General features: G+C 49.8%; 6 protein-coding genes across 6 annotated transcripts; 3 read left to right on the forward strand and 3 right to left on the reverse strand.

The window, feature by feature from the left end:
- Positions 1 to 671: 671 nt before the first annotated feature.
- On the forward strand, positions 672 to 1898 carry BKA55DRAFT_525831 (uncharacterized protein; the record flags this gene model as incomplete). The annotated part of the gene is made up of 3 exons (XM_046188786.1): positions 672 to 695; positions 750 to 985; positions 1040 to 1898. 3 exons carry the CDS (start codon positions 672 to 674, stop codon positions 1896 to 1898), a joined length of 1119 nt encoding a protein of 372 aa, XP_046043068.1.
- Positions 1899 to 2977: 1079 nt separating this feature from the next.
- Positions 2978 to 4698, reverse strand: BKA55DRAFT_525956 (kinase-like domain-containing protein; the record flags this gene model as incomplete). The annotated part of the gene is made up of 4 exons (XM_046188791.1): positions 2978 to 3418; positions 3489 to 3747; positions 3803 to 3869; positions 3933 to 4698. 4 exons carry the CDS (start codon positions 4696 to 4698, stop codon positions 2978 to 2980), a joined length of 1533 nt encoding a protein of 510 aa, XP_046043069.1.
- Positions 4699 to 6151: 1453 nt separating this feature from the next.
- On the reverse strand, positions 6152 to 6752 carry BKA55DRAFT_545137 (uncharacterized protein; the record flags this gene model as incomplete). Its single annotated transcript, XM_046190784.1, has 2 exons — positions 6152 to 6314; positions 6604 to 6752. The coding sequence occupies 2 exons, from the start codon at positions 6750 to 6752 to the stop codon at positions 6152 to 6154; spliced, it is 312 nt and encodes a 103-aa protein (XP_046043070.1).
- A 2281-nt stretch (positions 6753 to 9033) lies between these two features.
- Positions 9034 to 10425, reverse strand: BKA55DRAFT_598670 (uncharacterized protein; the record flags this gene model as incomplete). Its single annotated transcript, XM_046196276.1, has 3 exons — positions 9034 to 9307; positions 9359 to 9837; positions 9892 to 10425. The coding sequence occupies 3 exons, from the start codon at positions 10423 to 10425 to the stop codon at positions 9034 to 9036; spliced, it is 1287 nt and encodes a 428-aa protein (XP_046043071.1).
- Positions 10426 to 10584: 159 nt separating this feature from the next.
- On the forward strand, positions 10585 to 12925 carry BKA55DRAFT_654309 (Di-sulfide bridge nucleocytoplasmic transport domain-containing protein). Its single transcript, XM_046197391.1, has 3 exons — positions 10585 to 10984; positions 11080 to 12017; positions 12069 to 12925. Exons 1-3 carry the CDS (start codon positions 10876 to 10878, stop codon positions 12429 to 12431), a joined length of 1410 nt encoding a protein of 469 aa, XP_046043072.1. The 5' UTR covers positions 10585 to 10875; the 3' UTR covers positions 12432 to 12925.
- A 2338-nt stretch (positions 12926 to 15263) lies between these two features.
- Positions 15264 to 18036, forward strand: BKA55DRAFT_526111 (fungal-specific transcription factor domain-containing protein; the record flags this gene model as incomplete). The annotated part of the gene is made up of 5 exons (XM_046188804.1): positions 15264 to 15530; positions 15731 to 16863; positions 16912 to 17030; positions 17077 to 17311; positions 17364 to 18036. The coding sequence occupies 5 exons, from the start codon at positions 15264 to 15266 to the stop codon at positions 18034 to 18036; spliced, it is 2427 nt and encodes an 808-aa protein (XP_046043073.1).
- Between the last annotated feature and the right edge of the window lie 522 nt (positions 18037 to 18558).

Raw genomic sequence — 18558 nt, forward strand, 5'->3', positions numbered from 1 at the left:
AGGCTTTTGTGCTAGATACGGAGGATACAAGACATTAAAAGGATATTCAGGATCTTTCCAGGTGGCTGACCCATTGCTGCAGGTTGTGTAACTCGTTCTCCTGGAACATGACCTGTAACTTGTAACTTGATGTTCAATATGGAACAGTGATAAGTCACTCTACTACGGACCCGAATAGAAGTAGTCTTGAGTAGTTCAAGTACTTCAGGTCATTACATCTTGAGCATGAGCCTGTCAATTGAAACCTCTAATTTATTAGCCATGACTGTCATCAAGTTCCCTCTGGTTGTTAAGCTCAATTGATCTTCAAGCTTCCAATTTTGGCATCGGTGGCGCCACTACAGGCCCCTACAGGCTACAGGCTACAGCTCCCTCCCTGTCCTTTCGGGTCCTGCCTGGATTCTCAAATCTGTTCTAGGCTGCCCACATGCTCAAGCTCAGCTGAATGAGGTCACTCCTGGCGAGAAGCTACAGTCACAACTTCACCATTCCTTTACATCACATCTCTTGTCTATCCTTCACTTCTCCAACCTTTTCTTCGTACCGCGACCTTTTTTTCCTGTTTCGCCCAAATCTTGGGCATACTTTCCCTTCTATTTTCGTTCCATTCTGTCGTCTTTCCTTTGTGTACTTCTATCCTCAAATCTCCCCCCACTGTTACTTTGATCAAAATGGTGGCCTTTTGGCCCTGGGGGGTAAGTCGTCGTCGCTGGATGACTTCATTGCTCAAGCTAACGGCTGCTTTCTAGGGCGAATCCTCCTCGACTGCCTCCTTCGAGAAGACCCTCTCTACCCTGTCGACCAAAATCACCGACACCCAAGCAACCCTCGACAAGGTCCGCGCAAGCTCTCGCCGCGCTCGCGTCATCTGGACACTCTACCTCAGCTTCGCCTATCTCGTCTATGCGATCGTCCTCCTACTCGTCGTCGGATATAACCATCTCGGCGCTTTCGAATGGGGCGGGCTTACCGGTGGCCCAATACTGTAAGTCCTCCCTGAACCCTGAGCATGCGACTCGGGCTGACGAGATCATGACAGCATCTACGTTACACGCACGACCCTTGCCGCATATTACAACTTTCGCATCGAGAGCCTGAGCGCTCGTCTCAAGGACCATCAGCAGGAGCGCGCGAAGACGATCCAGAAACTCAAGGATGCCACTAAATATGACTCTACCATGGAATTGATCGAGAAGTACGGCGGGGCTGATGGCAAGAGCAAGGGCAAGAAGAAGGATGGTGAACAGAATGCCGACGATACACCCAACAAGCTGCGCCCTAATGGTCCTCCGCAGGGAGCTCCTGGACGAACGCGCATGCCCCCTCCTCCGACAGCCAACATCCAGCGCGCCCATAGCCCCGTGCCGGCTCCAAACCCTATGGAACCAAGTGCTGAGTTTGCTCCCAACGCCGAATTCTCTGAGCCTCCTCCTCCCCCTGTCGTCCCGGGTACTCCTCAGCCTCCACCGATGCCCACTGGTTACGCCTCATACCAGACCGGACCCCCTGAATCTCACTGGTACGATCGCATCTTTGACGTTCTTCTTGGCGAGGATGAGACTGCGCCCAAGAATCGCATTGTTCTCATCTGCAAGTCATGCCGACTTGTCAATGGCCAAGCTCCTCCAGGAACCAAAACGCTCTCTGAGGTCGGGCAATGGAGGTGCATGTCATGCGGTGCTCTCAACGGAGAGATTGACGAGGGAAAGCGCATCATGAAAGAGGTTCTCGATGCCGCCGAAGATGCTCCCACAGATGGTGAGAGCGCTCATGAAGATTTCGCTAGTGACAAGAGTGAGCCTCCCATGATCGAGGTGGGCAAGTCAGGGATCAAGGAGGAAGACGATGACGGTCCAGCCGCAAGCGTTAAGAAGCGCCGAGGCAAGGGCAAGAAATGATCTGTATCTACTATGTAATTCTATACGAGCACCATGGTGTTGACAAATACGGGAATGAGGTTTGGGTTTGTTTAATAACGCAATACTTTGGAACTTGCTCACCCTGGACCAGTCTATCAAAGAGAGTTTTGGGTCATGAATCTTTGCTTGCTACGCAACTTTTCTCGGTGGGGGAACTGTAAGCGATCCGGTAGTTTCCTGATACGCTCTCCTGTTGCCTGCGAATGTTACTGGCCAGAGACTGGTGTGTGCATGATGGTCATCTGCAAGAGTTCCTCAATTAGGAGTTGTTGAGAGCAGTCATCCTCCGAAGAACATTGGTAATGATAAGGTTCTCTGTATCGCAATGAACTATAAGCCCTTTGAGTCTGTGAACAGCTCTTGAGAACGTTGGCTGTATGAAGGCTGGCACTATGGAGGTCATACCTTCAATTGCTCATATCTTTCTTCCCATGCCATGCCATGCCATCATCCTCTTCCGCTTACTCTTCAAGGTCCGACGAGACGATAACAACACAGCTTGCACTCATCTATCACATGCTGCGAACAGCATACCGAACTTCGTTAAAGACGTCATGAACGTAACCTCTCCCATCCAACCCAAGCTCTCACCTCTCAACAAACCCATCACGCCACAATCTCATATCATCGCCGTAAAACATGTCAAGTCTATCATTTTCAGCAATACAGTCTTCTGACCAAGGTAATTCCAACAACCGCTTCTGTCAAGTCTTCCATGTAATACCGTAAGCCTAACATCCTCCAAGATTCATCATGATCTAGACCAAAGAGCGCTAAGACAGTGGACAAGTCGTGAATCTTTTTCCCCTTACATATGCTTTCCCCCTTCCTACATACATTCATACCCGGCTCGCTTGATACGATGCCGCTGTTCCAGATCGTCAAGATGCACCAGTGTAATGTAGCACCGCAAGCCGTTCGTGTGGATCATCAAAAAAACAATATAAAAAAAGACCAGTCAATCCCACATGCGTCAGTCATGTGGGTTGCCTTGGACTGTCGACTTGTGTTTCGCTTGTTTCTCTGTGTTCGACATGCCCGAAGCGTCTATAATCACTTTATCTCTTTCTCACTTCCGTCGCCCAGCCGTCGATGCCTTCACCGCGGCCACCGACTTCCAGGCCCTCAATCTTCAGCCCCTTCATACCAGGTGTATCCTCCAACCAGACGTGACCTGCCATACCGCCAGCATTGGCTCGTTTCTCGGGTACTAACTCCAGCATTGGGGTCAAGAAGTCTGCGATACGCTTTGCTTCGTCTTCCTTGAAGTGATACTTCTCGCGTAGCACATCTGGTAGAGCCCAATGCCGTAGCCGATGGATGTTTCGCAATTCTCCCTTTCGGTTGAAGATCTCCTGACTCCACTTGCCGCTGAGACATAGAGATTTGGGGAACGGCCCAAGAAGCTCGATGATTTGAGCAATGTGATCATCGTCCTTTCCATACTTGGTACCCGACTGAGGGTCAAACAAATAATCACCTGTGATTAACTCAAACACCTAATGAGCACAGTCAGTAATGTTCTACAAAAGCCAGAACCAGCTTCATCACGAAAATCGGGGTACATACCATAGCTGCCATACTCCATACATCAGTGCTGGCACCCCATTTGGAACCCAAAATGACCTCGGGTGATCTATATTGTCTTGTCTGGATGTCGTTAGTAAAATGATGATTGACCCAGCAGGCATTGCCCAGGTCTGCAATCTTGACGCTGATAACGTCGAAACCGTGCGCATCTTCTGCCTTGCGCTTTTCGCCTGTTGAAGCAGAGGGTGAGTTTGACTTGTCTAGAGAGATGCCCGAGACTTCTCGACTAAGAAGGTCGCTTGAATGTTGTTAGTGTCTGATGAAACTTCTTCGTTGAGTGGCGAATAACTTACGCAGACTTTTCTCGCTGCTTTTGGGCATCATCGGATGGTTTGGGAGATGCCTCCTTTGATGACTTGCCTGTTGACAAAATTGCATTAGTCATTGTTGAGCCAAATACAGGATGATCCGTAGCTTGCTTACCTTCGTTCAGGACACCAGCAAGACTAGAGTGGGTGTTCGGTGAGGGGAAAAGGTTCGACTGGTTGAAGCTGGTATTGAGGGGAGATGGCAATGGTTGACTGCCAGTAATGAGAGTCCTTCGACGCCGCCGTCCATTGCGGTTGTTCTCCTTTTCAGCAGATTCAGGTTTGACGACGCGCTTAACGATCTGTTCAACATCCCCAATCTCGATAAGGACATTTTCTGGTTTAAGGTCGGTGTGGATGATACCGCATTCGCGATGGAGGTAGTCGAGGCCCAGAAGAACCTGCTTTGTAATTTGTTTGACGAGAGGCATGGGAATGCCGCGATGATTCCAGCGCTTGATGAGACCAAGCAAGTTCTCTCCCAGCACTTCGAAAACCATACAGACGTGGGTGCCGTGGGGTCCCTTGTGCTCGAACGAATCTAAAAGACTCACAACGTGCTTGCGACCGGGGTGATCGGGCTTGGCTTGGACAATCTTATTGAGAAGCTTAATCTCATCGATGGCGGTCTCGGTGTAGTGGGCGGCGGAACGGACGACCTTGAGGGCGACATGCTTGCCGTTGGTATTGTCGCGGGACAGCCAGACGGTTGAGAAATGACCCCATCCTAGCTTGCGAACAACGGTGTATTTTCCATCCTTGAACTTCTCTCCAACTTGTACTGGGTGGTAACCACCTTTGCAGTAATCTTCAGAATCCTCCTCATCTGCAGTATTTTCGGCGGCGTCGTCAACGGACGAGGAAGAGGGGGAGTGGGCCATGGCTGAAAGCTGGTGGGATCTATAAGGGGGGAAAGAGGTCAGCGGTGGCTTAAAATATATGTAGAGATGCGGCAAAAATCAGCGCAACAAGGCGACGTGTAGATGATGAACGAGAATTGAGGCGGAGCCAATGCAATCAGATCAAACAACCACGGTCGCAAGATTTGGTGGGCGAGCGACGGCGGCGAAAGAGCTGAGGCCTTGCGCGTGGTGGGGGACCTTTGCCGGATTGGGCTTGGGTGTAGTGAAATGGCGGGGAAGCATCAAAACATCATCCAGACGATAACGTAGCAACGAGTCAAGTCCTTCAACTGGCCGCTCCAGTTGAACATTTCGGTACCAAAAAGACTCGGGTACTGAATTGACTGACAGCGGTGAAACACACGCCTAAGCTTAGGCGTCAAACCGCTACCAACAAAGCATAAACGGGATGGGGAAGTGCAACCTTGATTTGAGAAAGCTGGTCATGGTGCCTTCACATGACGCAGCTTGCGCTGGCAATAAGTCGGGCGTTGAGTCTTCTTCTTTGTCCTTCTCTGCTCCTCAACTTCAGGAGCACAAGCTCAAGTCAATCAGGTAGTGAAAATAGTGACAATCGCGGGAGCAGCGCGCGACAGATAAGCCGGTGAGCGGCGTGACGGTTTATGAGCGGGGGATAAGGAAAGGTGATGGAGAGAACAAGGATCTGGCGAAAATGACGAAGATGACAAAGACTTCTGGTGCACGATGGTAACGGTTGAGGTTGACTGCAGTTTGGGGCGCATAAAGACCCGAGTGAAAGCCAAAAAAAAAAACAGGAGAAAGGAGAAAATAATATAAAAACTGGCGAGGCCAAGTCGAGGGAGAAATTGATGGAGATGAGAGGCCGACTGGACTCGGGGGCGTGCTCCTTGTCTTTGGTTTTGATTTGCTTCGCTTTTCTTGACTCTGGGCTCAGCGTTCTTTGCGGATCTGCAGTCGCTTGGCTTTCTGTTTTCTAGGGCCCTGCTAGAGACCATGGGATGGCTGGCACGCGGCGCAACGCGGAGCGTCCCGCCCGGCGAATAAAGGGTCTTTGAGAGCTCAAGGCTCAAATATCCAGCTATCCAAGCGAAGTCCAAAAAGAGAGAGCGACAAGAGAGAATGCAAAGTGATGGCAAAGGGCGGACAACTCAGTCAGGTGGTATCGCATCAGACAGCATGAGCACAACCATCACCATCACATTCTCATCCTCCTCCACATACATCAGCCAACAGAAGCTTCAGGCACAATCAAAGGTGCCACGGGCAAGTGACTGACTGCACCACCTCCAGGGCAGACCAAAATCAGGTACAGAGGACCCAGTGATCGATCGAGTGATCCAAGGTTGGTGAATGCCCAAGACTTATGGGGTCGTATCCTCCTATCAAGGCCCAAGCACACGGGCCCCAGAACAGCCACTGTGAGCAGTGTCCACACTTGTTTCAATCTGCCTCACTGCTTCTGTATGGTGATGCAATGCCGCGCCATATTCGTTGAGTGTCCATTTTGGCGATATGAATGGAATGGTGCTTGATCCTTCCTAAAAACAGTATCTGTTTCCCTCATAACAAGGCACATGGAAGTTGTGGATCTGGTCTCATATCCGCAGCAACAGCTGATGTGTAATGTAGCTAGAGTAGTTGGGTTGTATCAAGGCCGTTGGCGACATCGGACCAGCGGCGCTTTGGAGATTTTGGATGGTGCCATGCGATCCGTAAAACCAGCGTTCTCGAGGTGAATGTCAAAGTCATGTGCGACCAAGTTCCCCAAAATCAAGGTTGTGTAGGGTTGTGCGGTTGCAACGAAAACAAAACATGGGGAAAGAATGCGAAGAAGATTATAGATAACCAAAACAGAATGCGACCGGAACTCAAAAGATCAACAAGGAAACTTTTTATACATACCCAGCTGGTTGGTTTGTACCCTCCATAGTGATGATCGGCTTCAGGTCCTTCTTCCGCTTCTTGGCTGCAAGACTGCTATTGTTACTGTTGCCTCCGTTGGTGTTGGCATTTGATGCCTTTTGGGCGTCGGGGGATTGTGTGCCATTCATTGTGGTGTGTTCGTCAAATCTGCCTGCGCGCGACAGTGCAGGGCCTATATTCTAAGGGCAAGTCGAGATATATCTGGCGTCTGTGTCGCCAGGTCGTCAATGGTCAGGGTCGTGAAATCGTTCAACGGCTTTATCGTAATGTCGGATGCGACAGCTTCTGGGTTCCTTTGGGCGTCGGTAAGAAATAATGTCGAGATGAAGTGGGGGAAGAGGGGCGCTTGTAAGTGCTCGCTCGATGGACGTGGGGTTATTATTGTTCTTTTTCTTTCGTAGAGATGCTTTCTCAAGAATTATCAAAATCGCTCAGGCAGTTGAAGGTGTTGGACAGAGTCAGGAGAAGAATAGATCGGGGAGATGAGCACGGTAGGGTAATTGCGGTCGTGGTGCGGCAGTGGCGTCCAGGTAGATCCTTTTGCAAGTCAAACCAAAAGATGTTGCGCAGTAATAAGTGGCGGCGCAATCTGAGGTGACCAGGTTCAATCAAGCACAGTGAGTGACTGTGCTTGGTGAATTGGTCCCAGTGTAAGCTAATACGCTGTAATATGGATGGATACTTGAATGTAATCTGGTTGTCCGAGTAATGACTTGCGACGGTTTCTTTCGGTAGGTGTTGTGATAGATACAATCTTGCTTGGAGAAGAAACGAAGAGGAAGGAGGAAGAATATAATCAGTCGGAGACGAGGAGGGGCAGCTAGAAGAAGCCAGCCCAGGGTCCGGGTTGATGAGGAAGGTTGGTGAGAGGTTCTTGCAGCCAACAGATTTTGCAATCATTTGTAAGGTCAGGTATCTACAAGTGCAAGTGCAGGACTAGTTAAATCTGATTTTCAAATTTTGCGATCTAATTTCTAGCGCAAAGACAAGACACCGAAATAGAACTGGAAGCGCACTCTCTTGTCTTGACAAAAGCATAAAGAGATATCATACATGAAGTTTGGTTTGAAGGTTCATCTGAAAACACCAGATTCAGATGAATGCAAGACAAGACATGACTGAGACCTCAACCACGACGATACTCAAAGGCGGGCGCTCTACGAGATGCATCTATACATGTGGATATCATTCACCGCGACCCTGAAGCAACCCAACGTCTCACTGACAGGATTATGACGATGCACCAGAGGAAGCTTCTCGTTAGCATTGGATCCCCCGAGAGAAACTTGATCTCGGGTCTTGTAACCCCTGTGCCTGAAATCGAAGCTTGGGTTGAGACAGACAGCTAGTGGCATTTGGAGAAGGTATCAGTTATCAAAAAGATACGCGCTAAATCGACAGTCTCACTGGCAGATTTCGAGAGTCTGACGCCATTCCTCCAAGACCTTGCAGGTACCCCACGTCCATGAGGTACTTGGACAACATGAACAGGGCTCTCCAGGTCGTTCTTCTGCAAGGATGCGGCGAGTTAACTATTAATTCAAAAGATATCAATATTCAGTTCAGCTTCATGTTGATATTACTCTATGATCACTACAATTTACCTTGTGTTGCCGACTTCTCTGCTATACCTACCCCAAATCGTATTCGCATTCATAAGCATTGAATTTCAACTCCAGCCTCTCCAACCACCAAAATCTTTGGGCTTCAATGCCCGATCTGACGTCACCGCTCCAGGGACTTACCAAGGAAGACTTCCCGAAAGCCCAGTCGTGAAACCCCATATTTCAAGTACACCCAGTGAGAAAATAGACTTGTTCAACTTGAGCGCTTTAGGACCGTACTCCGTTGTACGGGGATCTGGGATGTTATGCTTTGAGTAAGGCATGCTTGTGTTCCACTTACACAAGTTAAACTCTTATGGTTGAAGCCATGTTGGGCAATGCTTCTCCAAGTGATGCCAGAGTGACAGAAGAGATGCTCTCACAAGCATGAACCGAGGTTGCCATGAAGAATGTAGGATTCCAAGGCCGAGTCAATCATCCCACCATATCAACTACTTTCAACTTTCTTTCATGTGTTCAGCGACCGAATATCCCCAAAACCACGTGGGAGCCCACTGGTCATATCATCTGGTGTCTCAAGAGCACGGGACAACCGCGTTTCACATCACAAGCATCAGAGTCACAACCATGGACGATAAGAAAAGGCAGTTCGCATTAGCCCATCATGAGGGCTCCAATTTTGGTGAGTTTAATAGCCTATTATGTGAACGCCGAAAACGCCAAACCCAGAACCCGCGTGCATCAACCATCTTCTGTCTCAACTAATAGCTTACAACCGTCATGCTCGCCTGAATATGGTACGTTCCGAGAAGCTCTGAACAAGATCCAACCGGATATTTTGGCTTTAGTTAGCCCGCTTCTTGCTCTTCTGAGCCATCTTGCGGAAAGCCTCCATACCACCAGCACCAAGGGGACGGTGGCTGGAGTTTTGCGAGCCCATAAAGGTGCTCTGGGGAGCAACAGTGTAGCTCGAAGGCAAGTTGACCATGCGCGCCGAGTTGTTACCTCGCGATGGGGCCAGTAGACGTTCGCGCTCAGCATCCTTGGCGTTGACGGCAGGACGCTGGGAAAGACTGAATTGAGAGCTGGTCTTCTGGCGTTGTGCCATCTTGGCAGACCTGGTATAAAAGTTAGCACGTGTAAGAAACAAGCCGCAAGAGAATACGAACTCATAATCGTAGTCACGGGTCTCGATCTGGCGCTTCTTGTAATCGTCGGTTCGTTTTAGGATAGGTCGACTCCATTCTCCCAGAAGTCGTGTAGCAATTCTCTTGATACTGGGTTCGGGCTTCTTGCTACGAGTATAGAACACCACCACTCTTCCGATGCCGCTGCTGAGGAGTGCCTCTTTCTCGATGTTCATCTTGGCGAGAGCGTTGAAAATGTCACGTTGGATGTTGTACGCTGGAAGTGAGCCGTCGTTCAAAGGCTCCAAGAAGAACTTGACGTGCTGCAAAAAGTTCGTGTCGGGGTCCAGAACGGCGTGTTGGACGTTGTTTCGGTTCAAGATAGCGGTGACCTCAGGGAGAAGCTTCAGCTTGTGCAGAGCTGGTTGACCAGCCTCACGAGCCTGGTTATCAGCCTGGCAAGCCTGCTCCATCTGTACCTTGAGATCCGCTAGAAGGTCATCAATCTCGTCCTCAAGATCCTGGTTAAAAAGAAATCAGCGGAAGAACTTGAGCATATGCACTTTGAAACCTACAATCTCATCCTTCTTCCTACGCTTGAGACCGCTTGGCTTCTTGATTGCCGCATCTATCATTCGGTCGAGCTCTCGCTGCTTTCGCTCCGCCGGTGTCAAATTCTCCTCCTTCTCAGGCTCTGGACTAGCAGGCTTAGTGCGTTGACGTCGCTCTCCATCACCAACAGCGCGTCTTGATCGTCGTGACTTTTTGCCCCCATCCTCTGCATCATCCATATCAATATCTTCATCTCGATCTCGGCGCTTCTTATCTCGGCGACCTTCACGGGGCTTCTTTGGAGCCTCTCCGTCTGCGCGCTTTCGCTTTGTAGCCTTCAATGTGCGAGCAACATCTTCATCGATGTCGACGGGACGGTCTTCAATGTTGGCAGTTTCGGGGTCGTAATCCTCGAACTGATCCTCGTCTACCTCGGACAGCGCATCGGAGTCGCGATCAGAGTCAGCCGCAGCGACAGCATCTTCATATTCTTGCTCCTGGCCATCATTGACAGGCTCATTGGCGTGCTCGCCAATTGGGGAATCCCTTTCCGACATGGCGTCGCGTCGTTGATCGTGCGAGATCGCTCTGGGAGTTCTTTATCGGTTGTTGGAACTTGGTATTCACAGCGCTTCAAAGACTTCGCGAGAGCCTTGTGCTTGAAAATTTGTTGGTGAAGATTCGTCGAAAGCTGTGAATATGAGAGATTGGCAATTCGCAAACCTTCAACTTTCTTTGTCTGGCTAGAGCCGCCACAGGTGCGAGGCGCGACCCCTGTTCGCTGACATAATCGTTAAGCTCCACCTAGAAACCTCAGGCAGGTGGCCCGCACCCTTTGTTTACTTTGACCTTTTTGGTTGCCACGGATGAATTGAAGGATACTTTGATGGATTGGATTTGGCAGCAGCTTTCATTCACTCAAGCTGTCCCAGCGTCAACCCAACTTGTGTCCATCTGGCGAACCTTATACCGTAATTATTCGGGCTACACAATAGCTATCATCGATTATGGATCGTCGAACTTACGAAGGTCCCATGGACTGGGAGTACCAGAACAGTGGCCCTTTGGATCCCACAAGCCCTTTTGCACATGCAGCAAAGAGTAACTCGCAGAACAGTAAGTTAGCCTTTACCAGCGTCGCAGCTGTAGCTGTAGCTGTAGCTTCCACCATCAACGATATCCGGCAGCTCTTTGCTAACCGTTACTCGTAGTCTTTGCCTCCCCTTCGAAATCGAAGAATCCTTTCGCAAATTTAGGGACACCTTCAAAAACGAAACCGCCGCAATCCTCTTTCACTCCTCAATTATCTTCGAGAGCTGCCGCGCCACCTTTCCGCAACCCTGCCTTTACAACACCCCGACGACCCTTTGATGAGCTTGCGCTGTCTGAAGCTTCAGGTGCAGAGGACAGCCCTGCGCAGACAGAAGTTTCCGACTTCCCGAATGATACTCCTGAGGCGGACCGTATGAGCGATATCAACATGAGTGGCATGACGAGTCCTTCCAAGATCGACAAGTCCTTTCGTTACAGCAAGGCTCCTTTCTCAAGCAAAAAGCATACACCAGGTCGAGGCGAAATCCGGGCGACTCGAGACCTCTCCGTATCAGAATTTATGCGCAAGCGAAAGAGACATAATCTCGATAGGGACGTCAGCAGCATGATTCGGCACCACTGGACAGAGTCAGACTCCGACTCGGAAGATAGCGTTGCACCGAGACGAACCCGTGGCAAGAAGAAGGCAACAAAGGAAGCGCCGAGAGGTTTCTTGGGATCTCTATTCCACATGTTGGATGAACACCCCAATGCCCCTGACAATCTTTATAGATGGGTCAAGTTGATTGTGAACTTCTTCCTTGTATCAGTCTTTGTTTACATTGGCTGGTCCATTGTGACCACAGTGAAAACGGATATCGAAAATGCAAACGAGATGGCACGAATTGAGATCATGGGAAGAATTACGGAATGCCAAACTCAGTACAGTATCAACGGATGCGCTAAGAACGACCGTCCCGCGCTCAGAGTGGCATGCGAGGAGTGGTCTGAATGCATGACACAGAACCCTGAAGCCATCATGAGGGTCAAGGTGACCGCGAAGCAAATCGCCGAAATCATCAACGAGTTTTCCGAAGCCATGAACCTCAAGGCTTGGGTGGGTACCTCATGCAGCATACTACTGATCGCCAAGCTAACCGCTTCACAGGGATTCTTCTTCGCTGTTCTTATCTTCTGCGCGTTCGCGAACAACTTTTTCTTGGGTGGATATGTCAGCAAGCCAGCACCTCCCGTTCAGTCACAACCCGCAGCTCCACCTCAGGATCCGTCCATGGTCCCAGAGAACGGTCCCGGATTCATGTGGGTTCCTGTGCAAACACCAAGGATGCAGCGTCACATGTTGCTCGACGATGGTACCGATACGGACAGTACACCGCCGCCAAAAATGAAGACGATTCTTGCACCTCCTTACACTCCTTCACTTCGTCGGAGCCCAAGCAAGACGGATCGAGGCCGTAGCCCTGTTAAAAACCGAAGCCCTAGCAAAGGGCGTCGCGAGCCGTTTGCATAAACTCTGACGAAGAGTAAAGGCATGGATTATTTCCTTTGTCATTGAATAGCATGGCTGTATAATAGTGATGCATAGGAACTGGGCGCATGTATACGGGGCGCGGTTCGGTGGTGTTTGGAAACTCAGGTCATAGCATGGATGGTGGTATCATGGACGGATGGATGGATATTGGGGTAATATTGTCAATCAACTATATACAGCAGTGAACTCTGCATCTTTTGTTATTGAAGAGTTCTCTCAACCCCCCTTATCGCTGTTAGAATGACATGCATGGTATTCATCAGTCACAGAGGCCGAAATTATAGGCCATGTTAACAGTGCAGCTCAGGTCAAGGTTATGATCCAAGCTGAATTATTTGAACGTTGAGGCTGTCAGAGGCTGATGACGTACTGTGGGGTAAGGTTGAGAGGGGCACTACGACGGATGGCCCTGGCATGAAAGTTAATTCTCAGGTGAAGATGAGGAAGCCAACTGGAATGAACACCAATAATCCTGAAAATCGCTACTTTTTACTGATTGGACGACCATTTATCAGGATCGCCCGAGTGCTGTGTGGCAGCTTTCTTGGCATTTGCTCCAGTGCCATCGACAGTGCTTCGATCCAGCAATGTTAATATTAACCATATATTGCCAAGATATAAATTACCCTGGCCTATGATCAACCATGATGTTCTGATCGCCGCAAGCCTACCATATCTCTGACATCATATGCACAGGGGCTCTGAACCTTTTTCCTTCTTGAGAGATCTCACTGAACGAGACATAGGGCTTGGTGATGGTCGTCAGTTTTGTATCCATGGGGCTACTTCCGATGCGAAGTTACGGTGATGAGATGGAGGGTTCAAAGGATGCGCCAAATGCAGGGAAGCATGCACAATCTGGCAGACTCCGCAATGATCCAATTGGACGATAGACGTGTTTGTGGTGGATGTGGCCTCGGATCAGGCTTGGAGATAAGTTTGATGGCGTACAACTTTGTAATTTTCCTTGCCAAGAAGATGAGGGAATTGAGGTGCGGACGAAAACTGTTCTGTCTCAGACATATCGACGTTCAAAAAAGACATGATTTGCAGCTGGAAAATGGCGATGAGAGGGCGAGCAATGAGAAAGGCTCATCGATAGTCTACAACTGCAGGGTGACGATTCATTGGGCGCATTGCCCACTCAGACCACGGCCCTAACTAAATCTCGAGCTTGGTATGGTCTGGTCGATCTGGCCATGGCACTCATTCTCGTGGTTATCAGAGGACTTTGGACAGAACAATCCTAGCTTGTGCTGTCATCTTGGATTACAAAGACAAGAACGTTTGCGCCGGTTAAAAAATTAAAGTTCGTTCTTTTCTTCAGCAGTCAAAAGCGGATCAACCCTCTGATAACCTGAAGAGGTTGAGCGCACCTTCCAAGTTCTACCTCAGGCAGAACCAGAAAGAGCTCTTCATTCGGCCACCTAATCATTTTCTCAACTTTAATCTCCATCTCTCATCAACACTCTTTTATATTTTCCTACAGAGCTTCCATATCCGCGGTTCGATCCTCGTCGGTTCCACGACATGAAGCAGCGTGAGACAGAGACAGGATCCCAGCTACTGTAATCGACTACATAGCTGCAAGACATACCATCTGCAACAGAGATTGCCGAAGAAACGCAGGATTCATTCACCAGGGCAATAAGACATCAAGCAAATTGAAGCTACAGTCGAAAAGCTTCGCCGTACTACTATGCCTTTATTTGAACCGGCCCGAACCTGGTATCGAGCGCGACGATAATCGTGATCGCAATCGCAAGAGATTCCCATACTGGACATAGCCAATCTTCATCGTGCTATTTCTCACACATCCCTACAATCAATCAGTTCTCATTTCACTCCCAATTTGTTCAACTTCCGTTACATGCGTAAAATTTCCGCTTTCGGTCTCAATTTTACTTCACCATCTTCAACTGTTTCAACTCTATAGTTGCCAATCCGCGTTGTGCAGGGACCACAGCGCTCAACTTTTGGTCTCTATCGCCGGCGCAATCGACGATCGAGTGGACACCAAGTATACCAGTACTTCTTAGCAACCTCGTTAATCCCTCTTGAGACCGCAAATTGCGACGAGAAAAAGAGAAACGATATTGCGCGCTTCAAAGCGCCATTGATCTGCGACTTCTGCAAACCTTCATTTTTCTCCCTTGACTCACGGAGTCGGCCCCGAGCTCCTTCAAACCCCCTGGTCGCGTATCCTCGAGCTCATGAGCTTCAAAGCTCACCTCTAGTTCGGTTACGTCGTGCTAGAGCCTAGCACTTTACTAGCTAGTCGACGAATGCGCATTGCCCGGGCTTTTTACCCAGAATTGACCTACGGCTCGCTACGACTGGTCTTGATGCAATTGTGAGAGCTTAGGTGGGCCATCTTCAACCGTCTTGTCTCCGCATCGCATTCTCCCCGCTACAAGGCCGCCGTGACGCGACAGAGAAAGCAGAAAGTCATTCAGGTACCAACAGCCCAAAATCATCTTCGCTTCTGGCGCCCAAAACCAGCGCTTAATTCATCGGCGACGAGAGGAGAATAAGGAGAGGGTTCAAACTTCAAACTCAGGTTTTAACTTTGACGACACCATCGCGAATCCCCTCGCAGCATGTCACACTGCGCCGTACCCTCCGCCGCCGTCGCCCCTCCAAGACCTCATCCCACCCGAAGCTCTTCGAGCTGAAGGTTGGAGCTCACAAAGCTTCACGACGGACGCCGGGTTCCATACACACGACAACAGCGAAACAGCAAACCATTCCTCTGTACCACAAACTTTTGTAACTTTGCGATAGCCTGCGGCCAGGCTAGTTTGTCGAGCCATGGATGTTGACAATGAGCATTCAGACACTGGCAGTCAACGACAACCCAGTGCTGAACACACGCCGCAAGGAGCTACTGCGCAGGTTGGGGGAGCTTCCTCACAAGGGAATCCTACCCCCACCTCAGTTCAGTCTTCCAACACGCCCTCGACTGCATCTGGCCCTGCAACAGCCAACGTCACCCATACACAAAACTCGAAACGTCGCCGAGGGTTGGGTGTCGTGACGCCCAATGCCTGCACAGAATGCCGCAAGAAGCGCGCAAAGGTATGTAGCAGATCAGCTTACTTTCCCGAAGTCCCTGGTCGCGTAGTCGGCTCTCGTTCTTCACTTTCCTTGTACGTCATAGCATGTCCCACAACATTTTATTTAGCTTGTGATGGACTTCCACAATTGATTGCAGTGCCCGCCTTGTTCCCATATTGATTATACCGTAAACTCATTCTTGCTAACAATTGATGTTATAGTGCGATGGCAAGAAACCGTGCGGACGGTGTAGAGCACAAAAAGATGCCGAATGTGTATACGAGATTCCTGTGCGCCAGTCGAAGGAGAACCTCCGAACCGAAATTGAAACTCTTCGACAGAAGCAGCGTTCAAGTGACCAAGTCTTCGCCGCTCTTGTCCGACCAGAACTATGGGAAGAGGTTTTAACACGCCTTCGGGGTGGCCAACCCATCGAAACCATTTCAGAATGGCTCGCAAGCGCGCCACGCCCTGCGGGGAGCTCGATACCTTCGTTTCCTGCCCGTTCTGAGGCGCCTACCATGGGTCCTACCCCGGGGTTTCCAGGAGGTGGATTAGGGACATTGGCAGCCATGAGCCTCGGCGTGAACCATCAACAACCGCAGCAGTCTTCTATGAGGCCCGAGATGGGCCAGCATAGTCCCTGGCAATCTTCCTTCAGCCAGACGGGTTCAACGAGGAGTAACTCGCATCCCGACGTCATGAACTGGCAGACAGATATGCGAGGACCGTCACAAAATCGAGTTGGGTCTTGGGCTGAAGGGATGAATCCCGATCAAATCTCGGACGGTCTTCCACGATATCGTGGAGTTGAACAAATCCTCTCACCATTGAACGAGCCGGGGCTGCGAACACCGAATTCAAATTGGACCGTGATTACCGGCGATAGCGTTCTTGTTCAACATCTTCTGGCGTTGTATTTCTGTTGGGAGTATCCAACATTTGCGTCCCTGAGCAAAGAACACTTTCTACAGGATTTCCAAGAGGGGCGGAATCGGTATTGTTCACCCATACTGGTGAATGCCCTTCTTGCATTGGGGTGTCGCTTTTCGACACAGCCCATGTCTCGAGCTAATCCCAACGATCCATACACGTCTGGCGACCACTTCTTCAAGGAGTCATTGCGACTATTTGCCCAGGAAACGGATCACCATTCCCTTACAACTATCCAAGCTTTGGGGATAATGTCGATCCGAGAGGCTAGTTGCGGGCGAGATTCAGAGAGTTGGTATTACGCTGGCCAGAGCATCCGACTCGCCATTGAGATGGGGCTTCACCGGATAATGGACGAAGGAGATGAGGATGAACTCGCTGTGCAGTCAGCCACTTTCTGGGGTGCATTTGCGCTCGACCAGTAAGTTTCTCCTCTCACCGTGAGATTTTCCTCTAACAGATACACCAGTGCATGGTCCCTCGCTACAGGCTCATTACCACAATGCTCCTGCTTCCCTCACTTACCACCAAAGCCTGCGATAATAGGAGACATTGAAGCGTCTTTGTGGGTGCCTTATACTGACGACGGTAAGTTTCTTTTGTGTTATTCCATGACTATCACTTACTGTGACAGGCGCTCCCTTACAACGCTCATGCCAACAGCCGTCTAATGTACGCTCTGTATATAAATGCTTCTGCGAACTTAGCGAGCTGGTACACCAATCTCTCTACATTCTACATTCTCCCGGCAAACCTCTCACAGCAAGGGAACTTTTGAACATGTACACACAGTATCTCAATTGGTATGATCGCATACCGGAGGTCCTTCGACTGGGGCACAACTTCACCCCAGCTGTGCTGTTCGCCCAGTAAGTCTCGAGCTCAACACGTTTCCTTCACCACGATCGCTAACTTGAGCAGCATGTACTACCATTTTGCGATCCTACTCTTATTCCGACCTCTAATAAAGCTACGCATCATTGGATCCAAGGTGTCGCCTCGCGATGTCTGCTCACAGGCGGCCGACGCCATTCAAGGCCTTCTGAGGTCTTACTCTTCACTCTACACCTTGCGGCGAACACCCTCATTCGTACCATATTTTGTTCTCACATCAGCCATCATCCACCTGGCGATTGGTGCAACAACTGTCGGCTCCGACACTACTGAGGCCGATATGGAGAAAGCGGTCAAGGTGGATCCTCGCGTGGCCGAATCCATCACTCAGGGCATCTCAGATCTCACCGAAATGGCTCCTTGCCATCAATTCGCTGAGCAGGCTCTCAACATACTACGTTATTTGGCCGCAAAGTGGGACATCGATGTCGAAAACAACGTCGATAAGCTCACAGCAGAAGAGTACGATCGTCTGGTTTTGCCGCATACGGGGAGTCTCAACTTCTTCTCTCCCAACCTGAGGGAAGGAGACATTACGTGCCAATGGGGCGCGGGATCATTCATGGGAGAACAATCACCTTCGGTGCAAAAGACAGGAGACAATATGGAGAATCCCCTTTTCTGGCCCTTCCCGATGCAAGGACGGCCGATTCTTCCTGATGGTGTTGAGTTGGAACATGCAGGTTTTGCGATCATATAGAGGTTTTTGGTCGTCTCTTTCAGCAAGGCATTCTGCTTATTTATATCGAGCCCGTACACGACGACAGGTATCCCGGGGTATTGGTCGGTGTTCTTACCAGGCGAAATGGGGTCAAAGGCAAAGGAATGCGACGGGCATTTTCTGGCGAAAGAGGGCTTTGGTCTGTTGAGTCATTATCGCGGGTTCCAAATGCGATTTGTTATGTGGTGTACCAACACTTGTGTAAGAGAAGAGAGTGATTGCATGATATCATGGGTCTCGGTCGGGTTGTTGCTTGCAATGGGAGGGTTTGATACATGGAATACCCTGTAGAGGAATAAAATCGCCAACTCTGTTCATACATATGTTTGTTCTTTGAGGCTTGTGATTGATGATGAGGCTTGCATGTGTCGTTTGACATGCCAGTCAATGAATAGGTCAACGCTTGCTGCATGTAGCCTGATATCCAAACAGCAATTGTTGCGTACTGTTTGCCTATGCATGCTTACAATTGCGCAAATGCTCGTTGCAGCAAGCAGTTTC

Source organism: Fusarium redolens (genome assembly GCF_020744475.1).
Source record: "Fusarium redolens strain MPI-CAGE-AT-0023 chromosome Unknown BKA55scaffold_22, whole genome shotgun sequence".
Classification (NCBI taxonomy): Eukaryota; Fungi; Ascomycota; class Sordariomycetes; order Hypocreales; family Nectriaceae; genus Fusarium; species Fusarium redolens.

Coding starts and splice junctions, on each gene's coding strand:
- BKA55DRAFT_654309 (XM_046197391.1), top strand. CDS start 10,876: ATGGATCGTCGAACTTACGAAGGTCCCATGGACTGGGAGTACCAGAAC. Junction 10,985..11,079: donor AAAGAGTAACTCGCAGAACA/GTAAGTTAGCCT, acceptor CGTTACTCGTAG/TCTTTGCCTCCCCTTCGAAA. Junction 12,018..12,068: donor CCATGAACCTCAAGGCTTGG/GTGGGTACCTCA, acceptor ACCGCTTCACAG/GGATTCTTCTTCGCTGTTCT.